Source organism: Microcaecilia unicolor, chromosome 6 (assembly GCF_901765095.1).
Source record: "Microcaecilia unicolor chromosome 6, aMicUni1.1, whole genome shotgun sequence".
NCBI lineage: Eukaryota > Metazoa > Chordata > Amphibia > Gymnophiona > Siphonopidae > Microcaecilia > Microcaecilia unicolor.
In genome coordinates, this window is record NC_044036.1 from 196,231,544 (window position 1) to 196,251,379 (window position 19,836).

The 19,836-nt window shown below is 46.0% G+C and overlaps 1 protein-coding gene across 1 annotated transcript in view; it reads right to left on the reverse strand.

The window, feature by feature from the left end:
- DOCK3 (dedicator of cytokinesis 3) overlaps positions 1-19,836 on the reverse strand; it is an 873,576-nt gene that overhangs the window by 802,565 nt on the left and 51,175 nt on the right. Inside the window, exon 4 of the mRNA XM_030206787.1 lies at positions 6,085-6,140. Within this exon, the coding sequence (XP_030062647.1) occupies positions 6,085-6,140 (56 nt within the window). The remainder of the gene's footprint in view (positions 1-6,084; positions 6,141-19,836) is intronic.

Here is a 19,836-nt window from a genome sequence, read left to right on the forward strand (position 1 = left end):
ACTGCAGATCAGAGGTTGTGCTCCACTGGCAAAGAGTCCCCTGGTACTAAAATTAGCAGTAGGTCAGAGCTGGCACAATGGTGTACAAAGCCCTCTTTCAGCACCATTCAAGGTAAGAACTACGTTCTCTAACATGGGTAACACAGGAAAGGGAACTAAAACTGGCTTACAAAAATGGCCACTACCGCATGGACTACAACAGGAAACAAAACAGGGCACACTCTGACCCAGTAAGCAGGGGGAAAGCACCAGGGGAGTACAGCCTACCAACTACCAATACCTACACCCACTACAATGCATTGCTGATGTGACTCTGCAGTGCAAACAACAGAAAAGGTATCACACTCACCCCAGAGCCACATCACAAGCAGGAAAAGGCTGTCGGAGGACAGAACACATTCTGCTGTCATGGAGGTGGGTACAGCATTTGAGGCTGGCATACAGGCTGGGAAAAAAGTGTTTAAAGTGGGGGTTTTTTGGTGGGAGGGGGTTAGTGACCACTGGGGGAGTATGGGGAGGTCATCTCCGCTTCCTTCCTGTGGTCAGTTTGGGCACCTTTTTGAGGCTTGGTCATGAAAATAAAAGGACCAAGTAAACCCGGCGAAATACTGCTTAACGAGTATTTTTTTCCATTATCGGTGAAAGCCGGCTATCTGGTAGCCACGCCCATACCCGCCCATGTCCCACCTTCACTTCGCCACCGACACGCCCCTTTGAACTTTCGCCAGCGAGGCGACGGGAAAGCAGCGGTGCTATCAAAAAAAGCAGCGTTCGATTATACCGATTTCACAGCTTTTCCGAGATCGCCGGCCATCTCCCGATTTGTGTCGGGAAATGGCCGGCGATCACTTTCGATTATGAGCTGGAATGTCAACCTCTCAAATGTATTGCTAATGTGCTTAATACTTTCATTGCACCAAAGAAAACTTCCTTCTAGAGATTATAAGGTGTAATATGTTAAGGCAACATATCACACCTAGTACAGGTTCACCTTGAGTTGCATTGGTCTCAGATGCAAAGAATGTGTTAGCCAAAGGTACTGACATTACTCCTGCAGTTTGATTGACTGCAGCCTTTGACACAGTAACTCCTGTTTGAGTATACTGAGGACTGTTGACTTGGTTCAAGGCTTTCTTGGAGACTAGAAAATATACTGTTAGAATGAATAATAGTCTCATCCAGCTGGAATTCTCACTGCAGAGTTCCATAGGGTTCTCCAATTTCCTTTGCAGGAGGTCTAGCTGTTTTAAATATATATCATTACTCCTATGCTTATGATATGCTTCTGCTGATCCCTGCAGCTGAAGATTTACATAGTACCATCTCTAGGGTCAATGCTGGCACCAAAATTAAAACTAAAGTGCAATACTTGTGATTCTATTCTGCCAACTAATATTCATTAGGTTGATAGAACCACTAAAGTTCTGGAAGTCACATGTAACTCACAGCTTACGCTGTAGTCCCAGATAAATTATGTTGTAAAAAAAAATTTTTAAGATGTTTTTCAAACTTCGCCAATTCATTCAATATGTTCTTTGCTTTTTGAATATCATTTTCTCTTCTGGTTCAAACCCTGATCTTTTCTCATTTTGACTATTGCAATAATTTATACTGTAATATATGGTAACCTGTATTAAATGTTTTTTCCTGGGGCTCTGGAGGGGGCTGGTGCCAGGGTTTTGGTGGATGCTGCTGGCTGGAAAAGGTGTAAAGTTAGTTTGGAAATTATTAATGGAGTTAGGTGAAGTGTGAGATGTTTCTTAAATATGGTTTTATTTTACAAGGAATAACCCATGATTAAGTGGGGAATGTACTATAAAATGTTCCTTGTGGTTTGGGTACAAGTCAGGTTAAAATTGACTTTAAAATGCTCTATATAGGAAGTTTTACAGTAACTTCTTTGGGGGGAAGGGGATTCTAAAACAGATAAAGAAAAAAAACAGTCTTTAGCTGACAAGCTGATTGGTTGAGTGATGTCTGATGTTCCTCTGGGGGGGGGTGGTGAGTTGCCAGGGAGACTGCTGAGTGAACTGAAGACTAAATATGTTAAAAAGCAGCGGTCTTAGCACAGACTCCTGAGGAACCCCACTAGCTACCCTTCACCATTGTGAATACTGCCCATTTAACCCCACTCTGTTTCCTATCCTTCAACCAGTTTTTAATCCACAATAGGACATTTCCTCCTATCCCATGACCCTCCAATTTCCTCTGTAGCCTTTCATGAGGTACCTTGTCAAACGCCTTTTGAAAATCCAGATACACAATATCAACCGACTCCCCTTTGTCCACATGTTTGTTTACTCCTTCAAAGAATTGAAGTAAATTGGTCAGGCAAGATTTCCCCACACAAAAGCCGTGCTGACTTGATCTCAGTAATCCATGTCCTTGGATGTGCTCTGTAATTTTGTTTTTAATAATAGCCTCTACCATTTTCCCCGGCACCGACGTAAGACTCACCAGTCTATAATTTCCCAGATTTCCCCTGGAACCTTTTTTAAAAAATCGGCGTTACATTGGCCACCCTCCAATCTTCCGGTATCACGCTTGATTTTAAGGATAAATTGCATATCGCTAACAGTAGCTCCGCAAGCTCATTTTCCAGTTCTATCAGTACTCTAGGATGAATACCATCCGGTCTATGAAATTTGCTACTCTTCAGTTTGCTGAACTGCCCCATTACGTCCTCCAGGTTTACCGTGAAGTCAATAAGTTTCTCCGACTCGTCCGCTTGAAATACCATTTCCGAACCATGCGCTTTTCAGCAACTGTCGTCCTTCCCACCAAAGCCACTAAATTGCGGGAGGATTGTGAAAAATTACAAGAGGACATTATGAGACTGGGAGACTGGGCATCTAAATGGCAGATGACGTTTAATGTGAGCAAGTGCAAGGTGATGCATGTGGGAAAGAGGAACCCGAATTATAGCTACGTTATGCAAGGTTCCACGTTAGGAGTCACGGACCAAGAAAAGGATCTAGGTGTCGTCATTGATGATACGTTGAAACCGTCTGCTCAGTGTGCTGCTGTGGCTAAGAAAGCAAATAGAATGTTAGGTATTATTAGGAAAGGAATGGAAAACAAAAATGAGGATGTTATAATGCCTTTGTATCGCTCCATGGTGCGACCGCACCTTGAATATTGTGCTCAATTCTGGTCGCCACATCTCAAAACAGATATATTGGAATTAGAAAAGGTGCAGAGAAGGGCGACGAAAATGATAAAGGGGATGGGGCGACTTCCCTATCAGGAAAGGCTAAAGCGGCAAGGGCTCTTCAGCTTGGAGAAAAGGCGGCTGAGGGGAGATATGATAGAGGTCTATAAAATAATGAGTGGAGTTGAATGAGTAGATGTGAAGCGTCTGTTCTTTCCAAAAATACTAGGACTAGGGGGGCATGCAATGAAGCTACAATGTAGTAAATTTAAAACGAATCAGAGAAAATGTTTCTTCACTCAACGTGTAATTCAACTCTGGAATTCATTGCCAGAGATTGTGGTAAAGGTGGTTAGCTTAGCGGAGTTTAAAAAAGGTTTGGACGATATACAGCGTTTTCTGTGGAAGGGAAGGAAAGCACGTCTCCCAATACGGATGCTGCAAATACCACGAGAATATGGAGGTTTTGGACTGCTCAGCATCAGGTATCTCACAATAGCAAGTGGCATGCGACATATTTCTGATTGGTACCAATCAACCTCAGACTTTTCAGCAACAAATTTGGAAACTACCTTAACACAGGGAATACATTTCAGTAGCTTGTTGCATGTGGGAGGATGTCAAGCTCCTAAAGTCCTACAACAATCTCATATAATGCCCACAGCAAAGGCGGTCTGGAAGTGGGTTTGCCGTCATCATCATTTTTCTGGACGAATTACGCCATTTCAAGCAATTTGCAATAACCCACAATTCCCACCGGGAACTCCACACCGTAGATTTAGCCAATGGCAGCAGAGAGGACTGGTATACCTATATCAGGTTTTGACGTCAGAGGGAAGAACCAGGCCATTCGTGGAGCTTCAGGCCCAGTTTACATTTGATCAAAGTGATAGATTCCACTACTGGCAATTGAGACATTATATAAACAGCCTGCCCTGGGAATGCCTCACAGAAGATGTGCAGGAGGAGATTTCCTCAGCCTTTTCATTAAGGGCACAGGGTAGAGTGTCTTTGACAATGCATCATAGACATTTAAGAGACATGACAGAAGAAATAGACTATGTGACACTGGCCCAGGCATGGACAGAGGAACTGTTAATGACCTTAACGCCTCAAATACTACAGGAATACATTTATTCGATGCAAAAATCATCAAAGATGGTCCAATATTGTGAAATGGAATACAAATTTGCATTAAGAACTTACATTCCACCAAGGAGGCCTTTCCATATGGGAGTCTCTCCAGACGGTGCATGCCCCAAGTGCGGGATGCAGGGCGCGACGCTAGGGCACATGTTCTGGTCTTGCTCAAAAATACAAAGATTTTGGACCAGAGTAATACAAACGACATCCAGTATGTGGGGCGCCACATGGAAGAAAGGGCCGCTGTTGTTGTTCGGAAGACCAAGGATAGTTCGACCAACTTTAGCAGGCTTCAAGGGATTTACTCATAGAGCCGTAATGACAGCGAAAAAACTTATTCTCACAGAGTGGATTACAAACAAAGCGCCGACCCTGCAGCAATGGCGTGGATTGTTAATGGATTACATGAAATTCGAAAACAGACTAGCAGACTATAGAGGAGAACGGAGATTCACAGACAAAGACTTCTATCGACTGTGGACCCCGTTTTGGCAGACAATCTCCCCAGGGGGTAGAGGACGTATCTTAAATATGTGAGAAATGGTCAATGCTATATTCAAGAAGAATAGACCTTACTAAACAAAGGGTTGAGGGCAGGAGATGGGAGGTGGGGAGGGGGGATGGAGATGGGGATAGAGTGGAGGGTGGGGTGAGGAAGTTCTGATGAGATAAATTTAAAGTTTGTTATTATACAGAATACTGTATTGAGACTGGGAATGATCACTGTTCTTAAACCAGGCCTTTATATAGTTTATAGATTAGAACAGAATTGGAAAATTAGAAGAACTTGTAAGATGTATTTAATCTCATGCAAAATAATAAACAAATTTCAAAATAAAATAAAAAAGGTTTGGACAGCTTCCTGAAGGAAAAGTTCATAGACCGTTATTAAATGGACTTGGGGAAAATCCACTATTTCTGGGATAAGCAGTATAAAATGTTTTGTACTTTTTGGGATCTTGCCAGGTATTTGTGGTCTGGACTGGCCACTGTTGGAAACAAGATGCTAGGCTTGATGGACCTTTGGTCTTTCCCAGTATGGCAATACTTATGTACTTAGTCTCAAATGTCTTTATTTCATTGTGGAAACTTAAAAGATTAAGACCATTCTTTTCAAGATCAGTCTTTTGCACTTTAGTTCAACCATTAGTCTAAACTAAATTTGACTACTGCAATTCAATTTATGCAGGTATTTTAGTGGAGTCTCCTAAGAAAACTACAAACTACACAAAACACGGCTGCCTGCTTTATATACAGATCGCTGCATTACGTTAAAGCATCTCCTCTTCTTAAGGATCTACACTGGTTACCTATCAATGAAAGGATTTCATTTAAGCTCTGTGTTCTTGTTCATCAGATTCTTTATGGTATCTTACCATCTTATATGATAGATCTCATTAAGTTATCACCACGAAATGCCACCTCATCATCTATAGAATATCTCATATTTCCCAAGTTGTAAAAACTTAAGCTACAAAACTATTCATAATGTTAAATTTTCTTACCAAAGTACCAAACTCTGGAATTCATTACCGAAGTATATCAGACACTCAGTCGATTATCTGTCATTTAGAAGTTTACTTAAAGCCCACTTCATCTGTGTTCAGCTAATATGAAAAGAATTTAATTGTAATGCTTCTTCTTAATTTGTTATGTAAGCCACACTGAACCTGAGCTTTCTTGGGAAAATGCGGGGTAGAAATGTCATAATAAATACATATATACATACATACAGAAATAATTAGTAAATAAATGATCTTGCAAAGTTAACACCCAAGAAAAATACTCACCCTCTGTTACTGACAATTGCCTTCTTCAAGTGAATGTAGCTGGCAGGAAAGATCCCCTGTAAGAGTACAATCTACTATAAGTTGTCATAAAAAGAAAAAAAGTAAAGCCTACAGTAACAGCCTCATTTTAATTTCATTTCATTCCTCTATAATAAAATTCTTAATGTAAAAGGGTACTTTCCAGATTCTCAGTTTTATACATCAGAAATCATTTCACTTAAGGCTGCATTTCAATTAAAATTTTAATCGCAATTAATCACACGGTTAAAGGAATATGGGAAAATTAGGTTCTTACCTTGGTAATTTTCTTTCCTTTAGTCATAGCAGATGAAGCCATTACGTATGGGTTATGTCCATCAACCAGCAGGGGAGATAGAGAGCACTCAAACTTTCACAGTGCCCTCTTGGCCAGCTAGCTCCACTGCCTCTTCAGTATTTGAAGCTTCCAAAGCAGTATGGCAAACCGCAATGGGAATCACAAGAGCTTTCCTCACAGCGAACGATGGCCCATCACAAGGGCATGAACTCATAAAGGAGGGAATGCACATCCTCCTGGAGGGAATAAACTCATCCTCCTTATTGTATAAGTGGAGGGGAACACCCACGCCTCCTGGAGGGAATCACACATCTTCCCAACACACTGGAGGGAATGAACTCATCCTCCTATTTATAGAACTGGAGGGGAACACACGTGCCTCCTGGAGAGAATCAACACATCCTCCAAAAAAAACATGCTGGAGGGAATGAACACATCCTCCTAAATTTAAACTGAACATGAATCCTGAAGATTGTTTTCCAACTTTCTCCCAAGGAAGGAACTTCAGGAAATTAGAACAGAACCTGAAAAACAGATTCACAGCATACAGACAATCATACAGGGAGGGCTCATGGCTTCATCTGCTATGACTAAAGGAAAGAAAATTACCAAGGTAAGAACCTAATTTTCCCTTCCTTGTCATCAAGCAGATGAAGCCATTACGTATGGGATGTAACAAAGCAATCCCTAGATAGGGTGGGAACAAGCCACACCACGCGCTAGCACTTGTGCACCAAAACGCGCATCCCTCCTGGCAGCCACATCCAGCCTGTAATGTCGGGCAAAGGAGAGCTTAGAAGCCCATGTTGCTGCACTGCATATCTCTTGAAGAGAGAGTGCTCCAGTTTCAGCCCAAGAGAAAGAAATCACTCTAGTAGAATGTGCCTTAAAGGCTACAGGCGGAACCCTGCCGGCCAGCAGATAAGCTGAAAAGATAGTTTCTTTGAGCCAGCGGGCAATAGTGGCTTTAGACGCTGGAGACCCTCTGCGAGAACCGGATAGCAAAGCAAACAGATGATCAGAAGTCCTGAAAGAGTTAGTAACTCACAGATACTGCAGCAGAGTCCTGCGCACATCCAAAAGGTGCAGCTGCCCAAAAGATTCTGGAAACTCTTCCTCTGAAAAAGAGGGCAAGAAAATAGGCTGGTTTAGGTGAAAGGCTGAAACCACCTTAGGCATAAAGGAAGGCACGGTCCGAACCGTGACTCCGGACTCTGAAAATTGCAGAAATGGGTCTCTACAGGACAGCGCCTGGAGCTCTGACACCCGTCTCGCCGAGGTAATGGCCACCAGAAAAACGGCCTTCAGTGTCAAATCTTTCTCCGATGCTCGCCGAAGCGGCTCAAAAGGAGATGCCTGCAGGGTTTTCAAAACTAGCCCCAGGTTCCAAGCTGGACAGGGTGCTCGCACTGGAGGTCGGAGCCGAAGCACCCCTCTAAGAAACCGTGCCACATCTGGGTGAGCAGCCAAAGACACGCCTTCCACCTTACCACGAAGGGAGGCCAACGCTGCCACCTGCACCCGCAGGGAATTATAGGCCAAGCCTTTTTGTACACCTTCCTGCAAAAAGTCCAGAATCGGCGAGACAGGAGCCCGCATTGGAGCAATGGCTTCTGGAAGCACACCAAGACTCAACAGGCACCAAATCCTGGCATAAGCCACGGAAGTGGACCGCTTGCGGGCTTGCAGGAGAGTGGAAATAACTTTATTGGAATAACCTTTATCCCTCAATTGCGCCCTCTCAATAGCCATGCCGTAAGACCAAAGCGGCCGGCGTCCTCCATGGCTACCGGTCCCTGAGTCAACAGGTTCGGTACTAGAGGTAACGGCAGAGGAGCCTCCAGGAGCATCTGTCGGAGGTCTGCATACCAAGGTCTCCTTGGCCAATCCGGGGCGATGAGGACCACTTCTCCTGGGTGCAGCCGAATCCGCAAGAGCAGGCGCCCTATCAAGGGTCATGGGGGAAACACATAAAGTAGACCCGGAGGCCAGGGTTGAGCCAAGGCATCCAACCCCGCCGAGCGAGAATCTCTCCGTCTGCTGAAGAAGCACGGGACTTTGGTATTGGCACTTGTCGCCATTAGATCCATCACGGGCTTGCCCCATTTGGCACAGATCTGCAGGAATACTTCGTCTGCCAGATTCCATTCTGCTGGATCGATCTGATGCCTGCTCAGATAATCGGCCTGCACATTGCTCTGACCTGCAATATGAGCTGCCGACAGACACTGAAGATGCAGCTCGGCCCAGTGGCAAATCAGTTCGGCCTGCGCAGCTAGTGCTCTGCACCTTGTTCCGCCTTGTCGATTTATATAGGCCACCGTTGTCGTGTTGTCCGACATCACTCTGACAGCCAATCCTTCCAGGGTCACTTGAAAGGCCAGAAGCGCCTGAAACACCACTTTCAACTCTAGGCGGTTGATGGACCACTCCGATCCTCGGGTGTCCATAGACCCCTGGGCATGCTTCCCCTTGCAGTGTGCGCCCCAGCCCTTCAGGCTGGCATCTGTAAACTAGGCACCAAACGGGGAGCGTCAGCGGCATTCCTTGCCGCAGCATGCTGTCCGAGAGCCACCACTCCATGCTGAGTCGGGCCGCAGGGAGCCAAGTAAGTCTGCATTGGTAATCCTGAGAAATAGGAGACCATCTCCGGAGGAGGGAATACTGTAGAGGTCTCAGGTGCGCTCTCGCCCAGGGTACCACTTCCATCGTGGCTGTCATTGATCCCAGCAGCTGGACAATTGTCCCAAGCTTGCGGGCGGGGCATCCTCAGGAGCAGACGGACCTGATTCTGAAGCTTTGCACCGCCTTAGCTCGGGTAGGAACACATAGCCCGAGACTGTGTCGAACCTGGCCCCCAAAAACTCTAGAGATTGTGAAGGGGACAGGTGACTTTTGGCCTTATTGACGACCCAGCCTAGAGATTGCAGTACTGAGAACCACTCTGGCTGTAGCTTGTAAGCTCTCTGTGCAGAGTCCTGCTCTGATGAGCCAGTCGTCTAGGTACGGGTGAACCCTGATACCTTCTCGCCTGAGAAAGCAGCTACTACCACCATTACCTTCGAAAGGTTCGGGACCTGTGGCGAGGCCAAAAGGCAAGGCCCTGAACTGGAAATGTTTACCCAACACCGCAAACCTTAGAAACTTCTGGTGCGGGGGCCAAATCGGTATGTGCAAGTAAGCTTCTTTCAGGTCTAGAGACGTGAGAAACTCTCCTGGCTGTACAGCCGCAGTGACGGAGCGCAGGGATTCCATGTGGAAATGCCGCACTCTCAGGGACTTGTTCACTTCTTTTAAGTCCAGAATAGGGCGAAAGGACCCACCTTTTCGCGGCACCACAAAGTAGATGGAGTATCGGCCGCAGCCTTGCTCGGCGGGAGGCACCGGGGTCACTGCCCCTAACTGAATCAGACCTTGTAAAGTCTCCTCCACCGCCGCCCGTTTGACGGCAGAACCGCATCGGGACTCCACAAACACGTCTCTTACTGGGGCGTTGAATTCTATTCTGTATCCATCTCTGATCAGGTCCAGAACCCACTGATCTGAAGAAATCTTGGCCCACTCCTCGACAAAGAGGGAAAGCCATCCTCCGATGACAGGCATCGAGGAGAGGGCCGGCGCACCATCATTGAGAGGGTCGCCCCTGAACTCCTGGTCTTGAGCCACCGGCTGCGGAACGCTTGTCCGAGCAAAAGGAGTTCCTCTGCTGACCACGGGCACGTGAAGTGAACCCAGCAGAACGCCCCGGGCGGTACCTTCTAGCTTCACGGAAGCGAGGTCTGTACGGGCAAGCGCTGGGGTTTTGGATCACCCAGGCCTTTCACAATTTTCTCCAACTCCTCACCAAATAGGAGAAGTCCTTGAAAAGGCAACTTCACCAACCTTTGCTTAGAGGCCATGTCCACTGCCCAGTGTCGTAGCCACAGACGACGGCGAGCCGCCACTGCTACTGCCATTTGTTTAGCCGAAGCTCTGACAAGGTCATAAAGGGCATCAGCCAGAAAGGACAAGGCCACCTCCATCCGCGGAGCCACATCCAAGAAGGGCTCCGCTCCATCTCCGGGCTGAGCCACTGCCTGTTGCAGCCAAGCTAGGCAGGCTCTAACAGCATAACAGCTGCATGCAGACGCCCGAACAGTGAGACCTGCAATTTCAAAGGACCGTTTCAATGCTGTTTCCAGCCTACGGTCTTGAACATCCTTCAGGGCAACACCTCCTTCAACAGGGAGGGTAGTTCTCTTTGTCACCGCAGTGACTAGGGCATCCACTGTAGGCATTTGAAAACGAGCCATATGTCCCTCACGCAGAGGGTATAACTGCCCCATAGCCCTGGAAACTCTCAAAGGTCCACAATCTGAAGGGGAATTAACCCTTCTGCGCTTATCTTTAGGCCAAGCATCCGGGAAAAAAACCTCACTGGGCAGACCCAGGCCAAAATCCATCGGGGGGGGGGGGGGGGGCAATCAGAGGAGCCTCAGGTGACCCTTGAGGAAGGGCTCTTTTCATCATGTATGCTTTATGCAGCAAAAGCACAAAATCCGGGGAGAAAATCTCACCCTGGGCACCCAAATCCTGTCCGGTGCTAGCCACTCCTGAAATAACCTCATCTCGAGGTGCCCCACCCGGCTCAGGTCTCTCCGTGTCCACAGAGGCTGCGCCATGCGGTGTAAGCAAAATGGCGCCCGCTGCCAGCTCAGAGCGGGAATAAACATCGCTCGCCATGCTCGGGCCGGCTCCTACGCCAGTACAGCACGATTTACAGAGCCCTGCTGCTGCTATGCGCTTGCCACAAGTGGAACAGCGCTTTACATTGTCCGCAGCCATCGCCGAAAAACGGCGGCAAAATCCAAAATGGCGGTTTCGCGCCAAAATCGCCCCGATCGCGGGCCCACCCCGGAGGAGTTGGAAAACACTCTCACCTCAAAGGATCTAGTGTACAACTACGATCCTGCTGAAAATCAGGTCAAAAACCTCTGTTCCAGCGTCTCTGCGTTTAAAAACGCGACGCGACTTTTTTTTTTTTTTTTTTTTTTTAAGCTGTGAGGAAAGCAGAGGTATTGAAGACTCCGGAGGCTCAGATGAGTGGGAAAGGCAGGGAAAGGGCGAACCTATATGCCTGCATCCACTGTTGGTGGGTAAGGACAGGGAAAGCAAGGCAATATGTCCACATCCACAGAGGTATGGGTAAGGCAGGGAAAGGGCTAACCTATGTGCCTTTAAAGTGAAGCTGCTATAGCCTCCAACACCCCGGTTAACAACTGGCAAGCCAGGAACCACCTCCCGGCAGATTTTTCTGGAGCTCGAACAAGCTGCAGCCACCCTGCTAGGGGAGATAGAGAATACTGAAGAGGCAGTGGAGCTAGCTGGCCAAGAGGGCACTGTGAAAGTTTGAGTGCTCTCTATCTCCCCTGCTGGTTGATGGACATAACCCATATGTAATGGCTTCATCTGCTTGATGACAAGGAAACATACTTAGCTGGATCAAAGGTTTCCTAACCACAAAAACATATCAAGTAAAATCAAACTCGAACATATCATCACCATGGAAAGCAGACTGCGGAGTACCACAAGGATCACCGCTATCACCGATCCTATTCAACCTAATGATGACCCCCCCCCCCCACACACACACACACACACACACACACTAGCCAAGTACTTATCCAACCAAGGCGTTAATCCCTTCATCTATGCAGACGATGTCACAATATACATTCCTTACAAATCCTAACTGACAGAAACCACCAATGAAATCAAGATCAGCTTGATCATCATGGACTCATGGGCAAATGCATTTCAACTAAAACAAAGAAAAAACGCCCTGCCTTATCCTATCATCCCAACACAGCGCGGACAACCCCACAATTATCAACACCCCAGATTACACTCTCCCTATCTCAGACAGCCTGAAAATCCTAGGCTTTACAATGGACCGCAACCTAACACTAGAGAGAAAAGTGACATCCACCACAAAGAAAATGTTCCAATCAATGTGGAAACTCAACCGAGTGAAACAGTTCTTCCTGAGGGAAACATTTCACAATATGATACAATCAATGGTACTAAGCCATTTAGACTACTGCAACAGAATTTATGCGGGATGCAAAGAACAAACATTAAAGAAACTCCAGACCGCTCAAAACACGGCAGCTAGGCTTATATTCGGAAAAACGCAATTTGAAAGCTCAAAACCCCTCCGCGAAAAACTACACTGGCTCCCATCAAAGAACTCATTGCTTTCAAAATCTGCACTCTGGTTCACAAAATTATCTACGGTGAAGCCCAGGGATACATGGCAGACCTGATCGACCTACCAACTAGAAACACATCCGTACCTAAATCTGCACTACCCAAGCTGCAGAGGACTCAAATACAAATCAACTTACGTATCCAGTTTCTCCTACATTAGCACACAACTGTGGAACGCATTACCAAAAGCCTTAAAAACTACGTACGACCACCTAAACTTCTGGAACTAAAAACTAACCTGATTAAAAAGGCTTACCCTACCGATCCAACATAAATGCCTGATCTCTGCAACACAACAAAACTAAAGTACGTAATGGATATAACACAACTCTTCTGTTGTACGATTCCCTAATGTGGCTGTGCCACATGAACTTTATCTTACCACAATATCACTTTGTATTTGTTTACAACGGAGTCAGCAAATGCATCTCCGGTACTATGTAAGTCACACTGAGCCTACAAATAGGTGGGAAAATGTGGTATACAAATGCAACAAATAAATAAATAATTGGGATTCATGTAGTACATAGAATTTTGTTTGGCTACTACTCCCTCTATTACTTTTGCTATTAGTGGTATGTACAGTGGTGGAAATAAGTATTTGATCCCTTGCTGATTTTGTAAGTTTGCCCACTGACAAAGACATGAGCAGCCCATAATTGAAGGGTAGGTTATTGGTAACAGTGAGAGATAGCACATCACAAATTAAATCCGGAAAATCACATTGTGGAAAGTATATGAATTTATTTGCATTCTGCAGAGGGAAATAAGTATTTAATCCCTCTGGCAAACAAGACCTAATACTTGGTGGCAAAACCCTTGTTGGCAAGCACAGCGGTCAGACGTCTTCTGTAGTTGATGATGAGGTTTGCACACATGTCAGGAGGAATTTTGGTCCACTCCTCTTTGCAGATCATCTCTAAATCATTAAGAGTTCTGGGCTGTCGCTTGGCAACTCGCAGCTTCAGCTCCCTCCATAAGTTTTCAATGGGATTAAGGTCTGGTGACTGGCTAGGCCACTCCATGACCCTAATGTGCTTCTTCCTGAGCCACTCCTTTGTTGCCTTGGCTGTATGTTTTGGGTCATTGTCGTTCTGGAAGACCCAGCCACGACCCATTTTAAGGCCCTGGCGGAGGGAAGGAGGTTGTCACTCAGAATTGTACGGTACATGGCCCCATCCATTCTCCCATTGATGCGGTGAAGTAGTCCTGTGCCCTTAGCAGAGAAACACCCCCAAAACATAACATTTCCACCTCCATGCTTGACAGTGGGGACGGTGTTCTTTGGGTCATAGGCAGCATTTCTCTTCCTCCAAACACGGCGAGTTGAGTTCATGCCAAAGAGCTCAATTTTTGTCTCATCTGACCACAGCACCTTCTCCCAATCACTCTCGGCATCATCCAGGTGTTCACTGGCAAACTTCAGACGGGCCGTCACATGTGCCTTCCGGAGCAGGGGGACCTTGCGGGCACTGCAGGATTGCAATCCGTTATGTCGTAATGTGTTACCAATGGTTTTCGTGGTGACAGTGGTCCCAGCTGCCTTGAGATCATTGACAAGTTCCCCCCTTGTAGTTGTAGGCTGATTTCTAACCTTCCTCATGATCAAGGATACCCCACGAGGTGAGATTTTGCGTGGAGCCCCAGATCTTTGTCGATTGACAGTCATTTTGTACTTCTTCCATTTTCTTACTATGGCACCAACAGTTGTCTCCTTCTCGCCCAGCGTCTTACTGATGGTTTTGTAGCCCATTCCAGCCTTGTGCAGGTGTATGATCTTGTCCCTGACATCCTTAGACAGCTCCTTGCTCTTGGCCATTTTGTAGAGGTTAGAGTCTGACTGATTCACTGAGTCTGTGGACAGGTGTCTTTCATACAGGTGACCATTGCCAACAGCTGTCTGTCATGCAGGTAACGAGTTGATTTGGAGCATCTACCTGGTCTGTAGGGGCCAGATCTCTTACTGGTTGGTGGGGGATCAAATACTTATTTCCCTCTGCAGAATGCAAATAAATTCATATACTTTCCACAATGTGATTTTCCGGATTTAATTTGTGATGTGCTATCTCTCACTGTTACCAATAACCTACCCTTCAATTATGGGCTGCTCATGTCTTTGTCAGTGGGCAAACTTACAAAATCAGCAAGGGATCAAATACTTATTTCCACCACTGTATGCTACTGGTCTGTAATTTGAGATGTGTGTGTTTTTCTTAATGTCTTTGGGATGAGTGTGAGTATTATCTTACCTTTTGCGTTGGAAAAAGGCCTTCTTGTAGAATGAAATTCAGGTGTGAGGTGAGAGTTGGTTAATGAATAGGTTTGAGGCTACTTCCATGATGTGGTTGTGCCATATGTCCAGCATGCAGTAAGCAGAACCAAATTTTTTTACCACTTGTGCAGGTTTGCGAAGATTATCCACGTTCTATCTGATGGCTTCCTCTAGAAGGCAGTCGAGTTTGTCTATTAGGACTTCTAAGTCGGTGTCATTGTGATAGAGGCTTTTTCTTAGTTTGAGGATCTTTTCTTCAAAGTATCTTGTCAGTTTGTTTGCAGTTTGGGATCCTCATTTGCTGAGGTCAGTGGTGTGGTGTTTAGCAGGCCATTTATTAGTTTGTAGAGTTTCTTAGAGTCTTTGAAGTCTGATCCTACTTGTTCTAAGTAGAATTTCCTTTTGGCTTGTCTTATTTTGATTTTCTATTTGTTTCATGCTTCCTTCCATTTGGCTCTGTTCTTTTCGGTTTTGTTTTTCATCCATGATTGTTCTTGTCTTCTGCACTGGGTTGTTAGTTTTTGTAGCTCTTTGTTGTACCAGGGGGATGTTTTGTGTCTCACTGCTTTTTGTTTTCATGTGAGCTATTTCGTCTAGTATGGTGGTGCATCTTGTGTCCCATTCTGTTAGGATTTCCTCTAAGTGGGTGTCTGGTGACCACTGGTTTTCATATATTGAGTCCAGAAGAATTTGGTTTTGTTGACCGTTCCACAGAATTTGTGCAGTGTAGGTTTTGGTGGTGTTTTGGTTCCATGTTTTTTCCAGTAAAAGGTCATGTTCAGTTTGAAGTGGTCTGACCAAGGAGTTTCAGTCCAGATTTTGTTTTGAAGTTTGAAGTCATTGTCTGCTGTGAATCTATGTGCTACTAAGGTCTACTGCATAGCCTTTGTTGTGGGTTTTAGTTACTGGTGGTCATTCCAGGTCACAGAGTTGGAGGAATTCAGTGCATTCTCTGGTGCTGTCTATGGTTTGGTCTTCTAGGTGTAGATTGATGTCTCCTATTATCAGCACATTAGAATTGGCTACACATGTATTTGAAATGAAATCCATGAGATTTGATTGGGCCGTTTTCCACTTTCCAGGGGGTCTGTAGAGTATGGTGCAGCATAGATGGTTGTGTAGAGATTTGGCACTGATTCTGATTGAGGCAATTTCCAGTTGTGATGTACTGGATTCTGTAACTGGTTCCATTGTAAAAAAGGATCTATAGATCAGAGCGATGCCCCACCTCTTTTCCCATTTCTGATCCAGTATAGAACCTTGTAGACTGGGGGGGGCATGGATCCAGAATAATCGGGTATTCTCTGTTACGGATCCATGATTCGTTTAGGAATACTAAGCTGAGGTCTTCGTCCAGGATCCAGTCTTTTATATTGTTCCTGTTTTGTTTACTACTGATCTAGCATTGATATGTCCCACTGGTATAGGTAGGTACTACTACTACTATTTAGCATTACTATAGCGCTACAAGGCATACGCAGCGCTGCACAAACATAGAAGAAAGACAGTCCCTGCTCAAAGAGCTTACAATCTAATAGACAAAAAATAAATAAAGTAAGCAAATCAAATCAATTAATGTGAACGGGAAGAAAGAGAGGAGGGTAGGTGGAGGCGAGTGGTTACAAGTGGTTACGAGTCAAAAGCAATGTTAAAGAGGTGGGCTTTCAGTCTAGATTTAAAGGTGGCCAAGGATGGGGCAAGACGTAGGGGCTCAGGAAGTTTATTCCAGGCGTAGGGTGCAGCGAGACAGAAGGCGCGAAGTCTGGAGTTGGCAGTAGTGGAGAAGGGAACAGATAAGAAGGATTTATCCATGGAGCGGAGTGCACGGGAAGGGGTGTAGGGAAGGACGAGTGTGGAGAGATACTGGGGAGCAGCAGAGTGAATACATTTATAGGTTAGTAGAAGAAGTTTGAACAGGATGCGAAAACGGATAGGGAGCCAGTGAAGGGTCTTGAGGAGAGGAGTAGTATGAGTAAAGCGACCCTGGCGGAAGATGAGACGGGCAGCAGAGTTTTGAACCGACTGGAGAGGGGAGAGGTGACTAAGTGGGAGGCCAGCAAGAAGCAGATTGCAGTAGTCTAAACGAGAGGTGACAAGGGTGTGGATGAGGGTTTTGGTAGAGTGCTCGGAAAGAAAGGGGCGGATTTTACGGATGTTGTAAAGAAAGAAACGACAGGTCTTGGCGGTCTGCTGGATATGAGCAGAGAAGGAGAGAGAAGAGCCAAAGATGACCCCAAGGTTTCGAGCTGAGGAGACAGGGAGAATGAGAGAGCCATCAACAGAAAACGGGGGGGAGCGGGGAGGTGGGTTTGGGGGGGAAAATGAGATGCTCGGTTTTGGTCATATTTAATTTCAGGTGGCGTTGAGACATCCAGGCAGCAATGTCAGACAAGCACGCTGAAACTTTGGTTTGGATGCAAGGTGAGATATCAGGAGTAGAAAGGTAGATTTGGGAGTCATCAGCATAGAGATGGTAGGAAAAGCCATGGGATGAGATTAATGAACCAAGGGAAGAAGTGTAGATAGAAAAGAGGAGGGGACCAAGAACAGAACCCTGAGGTACGCCGACAGGCAGAGGAATAGAAGTAGAAGAGGATCCACCAGAGTGAACACTAAAGGTGCGGAGGGAGAGGTAGGAAGAGAACCAGGAAAGGACAGAGCCCTGGAATCCAAGTGAGGACAGGGTATCGAGAAGTATGCTGTGATCGACAGTGTCAAAAGCAGCAGAAAGATCAAGAAGAATGAGGATGGAATATTGACCTCTGGATTTAGCCAGTAATAGGTCATTGGAGACTTTAGTAAGTGCAGTTTCGGTTGAGTGGAGAGGGCGAAAACCAGATTGTAATGGGTCAAGAATAGCATGTGAGGAGAGAAAATCAAGGCAGCGGCAGTGAACAGCACGCTCAAGTAATTTGGAGAGAAAAGGGAGGAGGGAGATGGGTCGGTAATTAGAGGGACAAGTAGGGTCAAGTGAAGGCTTCTTAAGGAGAGGTGTGACCACAGCATGTTTAAAGGCAGCAGGGACAGTCGCAGTGGAAAGTGAGAGGTTGAGAATGTGACAGATAAAAGGAATAAGAGTAGGAGAGATGGCATTAAGAAGGTGGGTGGGAATGGGATCAGAGGAACAGGTGGTACATTTTGAGGAAGAAAGGAGAAGTGTAGTTTCCTCAATAGTAACTTCAGGAAAGGAGGAAAGGGAATGAGGGGAAGGAGAGAGAGAGGGGAATGGACCAGTGGAGGGAGAGCTGGTGAGGTAGAGAAAGCAAGGTTTATCTTTTGAACCTTGTTGTGAAAGAATTCAGCAAGGGTCTGAGGAGATAATGAAGGGGGAGTTGGGGGAGGGGGCACCTTGAGGAGAGAGTTCAATGTGGTGAAGAGAAGTCGAGGATTAGAGCCAAGAGAGTTGGTCAGTTGGATATAATAATCCTGTTTGGCACGTAAAAGAGCAGATTGGAAGGAGGTCAGCATGAACTTAAAGTGTAAGAAATCAGCAAGGGCCCGAGATTTCCACCAGAGGCGTTCGGCGGAGCGGGTACAGGAACGTAGGTAGCGGATATTAGAAGTCAGCCAAGGTTGGGGTTTTGTACGCCTTACAGGGCGGGTCATCAAAGGTGCAAGAGTGTCTAAGGCAGAGGATAGAGTATTGTTGTAAGAAGAAACAGCCTCGTTGACAGACGTGGATGGTGCCACAGTAGAGAGGAGGTTTGAAACATGGGAGGATAGAGATGAAGGGTCAATATCGTGAAGATTCCTAGATAAATTAGATAGGATAGGACGGGACTGGGAGGGAGGAGATTTAAGTGTGAAAGTTATAAGATGGTGATCAGAGGAGGGATGATCAGAGGCAAGGAAATTAGAAGGTGAACAGTTGGAGGAGAAGATGAGATCAAGACAGTGACCATTTTGATGAGTGGGGGAGGTGGAGCATAGTTGGAGATTAAAGGACGACGTTAAAGCGAGTAACTTGGAAATATAAGAGTTGGAGGGATCATTAGCAGGAATATTAAAGTCACCAAGGATGAGAGAGGGGGAGGAAGGATCATGGAAGAAGGCAAGCCAGGCGTCAAAGTCACTGAGAAAGGATGAAAGGGACTTATCAGGGGGACGATAAATGACCGCTATTTGAAGAGGCAGAGGAGAGAAAAGGCGGATAGAGTGGACTTCAAAGGAGGAAAAACAGCGAGATTGAGGGGGAAGAAGGGGTTGAAATCTGGAGGAGGGAGAGAGAAGTAGTCCAACACCGCCCCCACGGCCAGCAGGGCGAGGAGTATGTGAAAATAGATAACCGCCATGGCACAGGGCTGCGACTGAAGCAGAGTCATCAGGGCAGAGCCAGGTTTCTGTTATGGCGAGCAGATGGAGGTAGCTGTCTGCTGTGATCTTGGTTGTGGCGATTTTCCTTAGTTGGCATTCCGGTGGGCTCTTGTTTTTACTGAATGCCTTTCTGGGTTTTTGGTGTGGGGGTGTCTTGGTGGGGTGGTTTCCACTGTTCAGGCTGGTCTGCTTGACTATTAGAGGGTTTCTTGTGGGGGGGGGGGGGGTAGGAGGGGGTCACTGTTCGCTGGTTGGGTCGGTTTGTGAAGTATTGTTATTCTGTTTGTTTCCCCTTGTGTAAGAGCTCCTTTGGTGGATAATAATGCCAGAGTTGCTAACATTATAAGGAGTTTGTGGTAAACATCTTGCAATAGTTAGTGTAGGAAAGCAGTAGGTGGTTTCCTTGGTTCACTCTCTTTTTTTTTTTTTGAGGCTTGTCTTTAGGTATTTAGTCTATTTGTGTGTGGAGGAGGATATACTTTGTTGTGTTCTCCTTCATTGCTGGGGATAAGACGCTGTAGTCTCCTGCTCAATTCAGCTGCTCAGTTTGTATTTTAGTTCACTGCAGCGGGAGAATTCTGCTTTGAGTCCGTGTACAGTG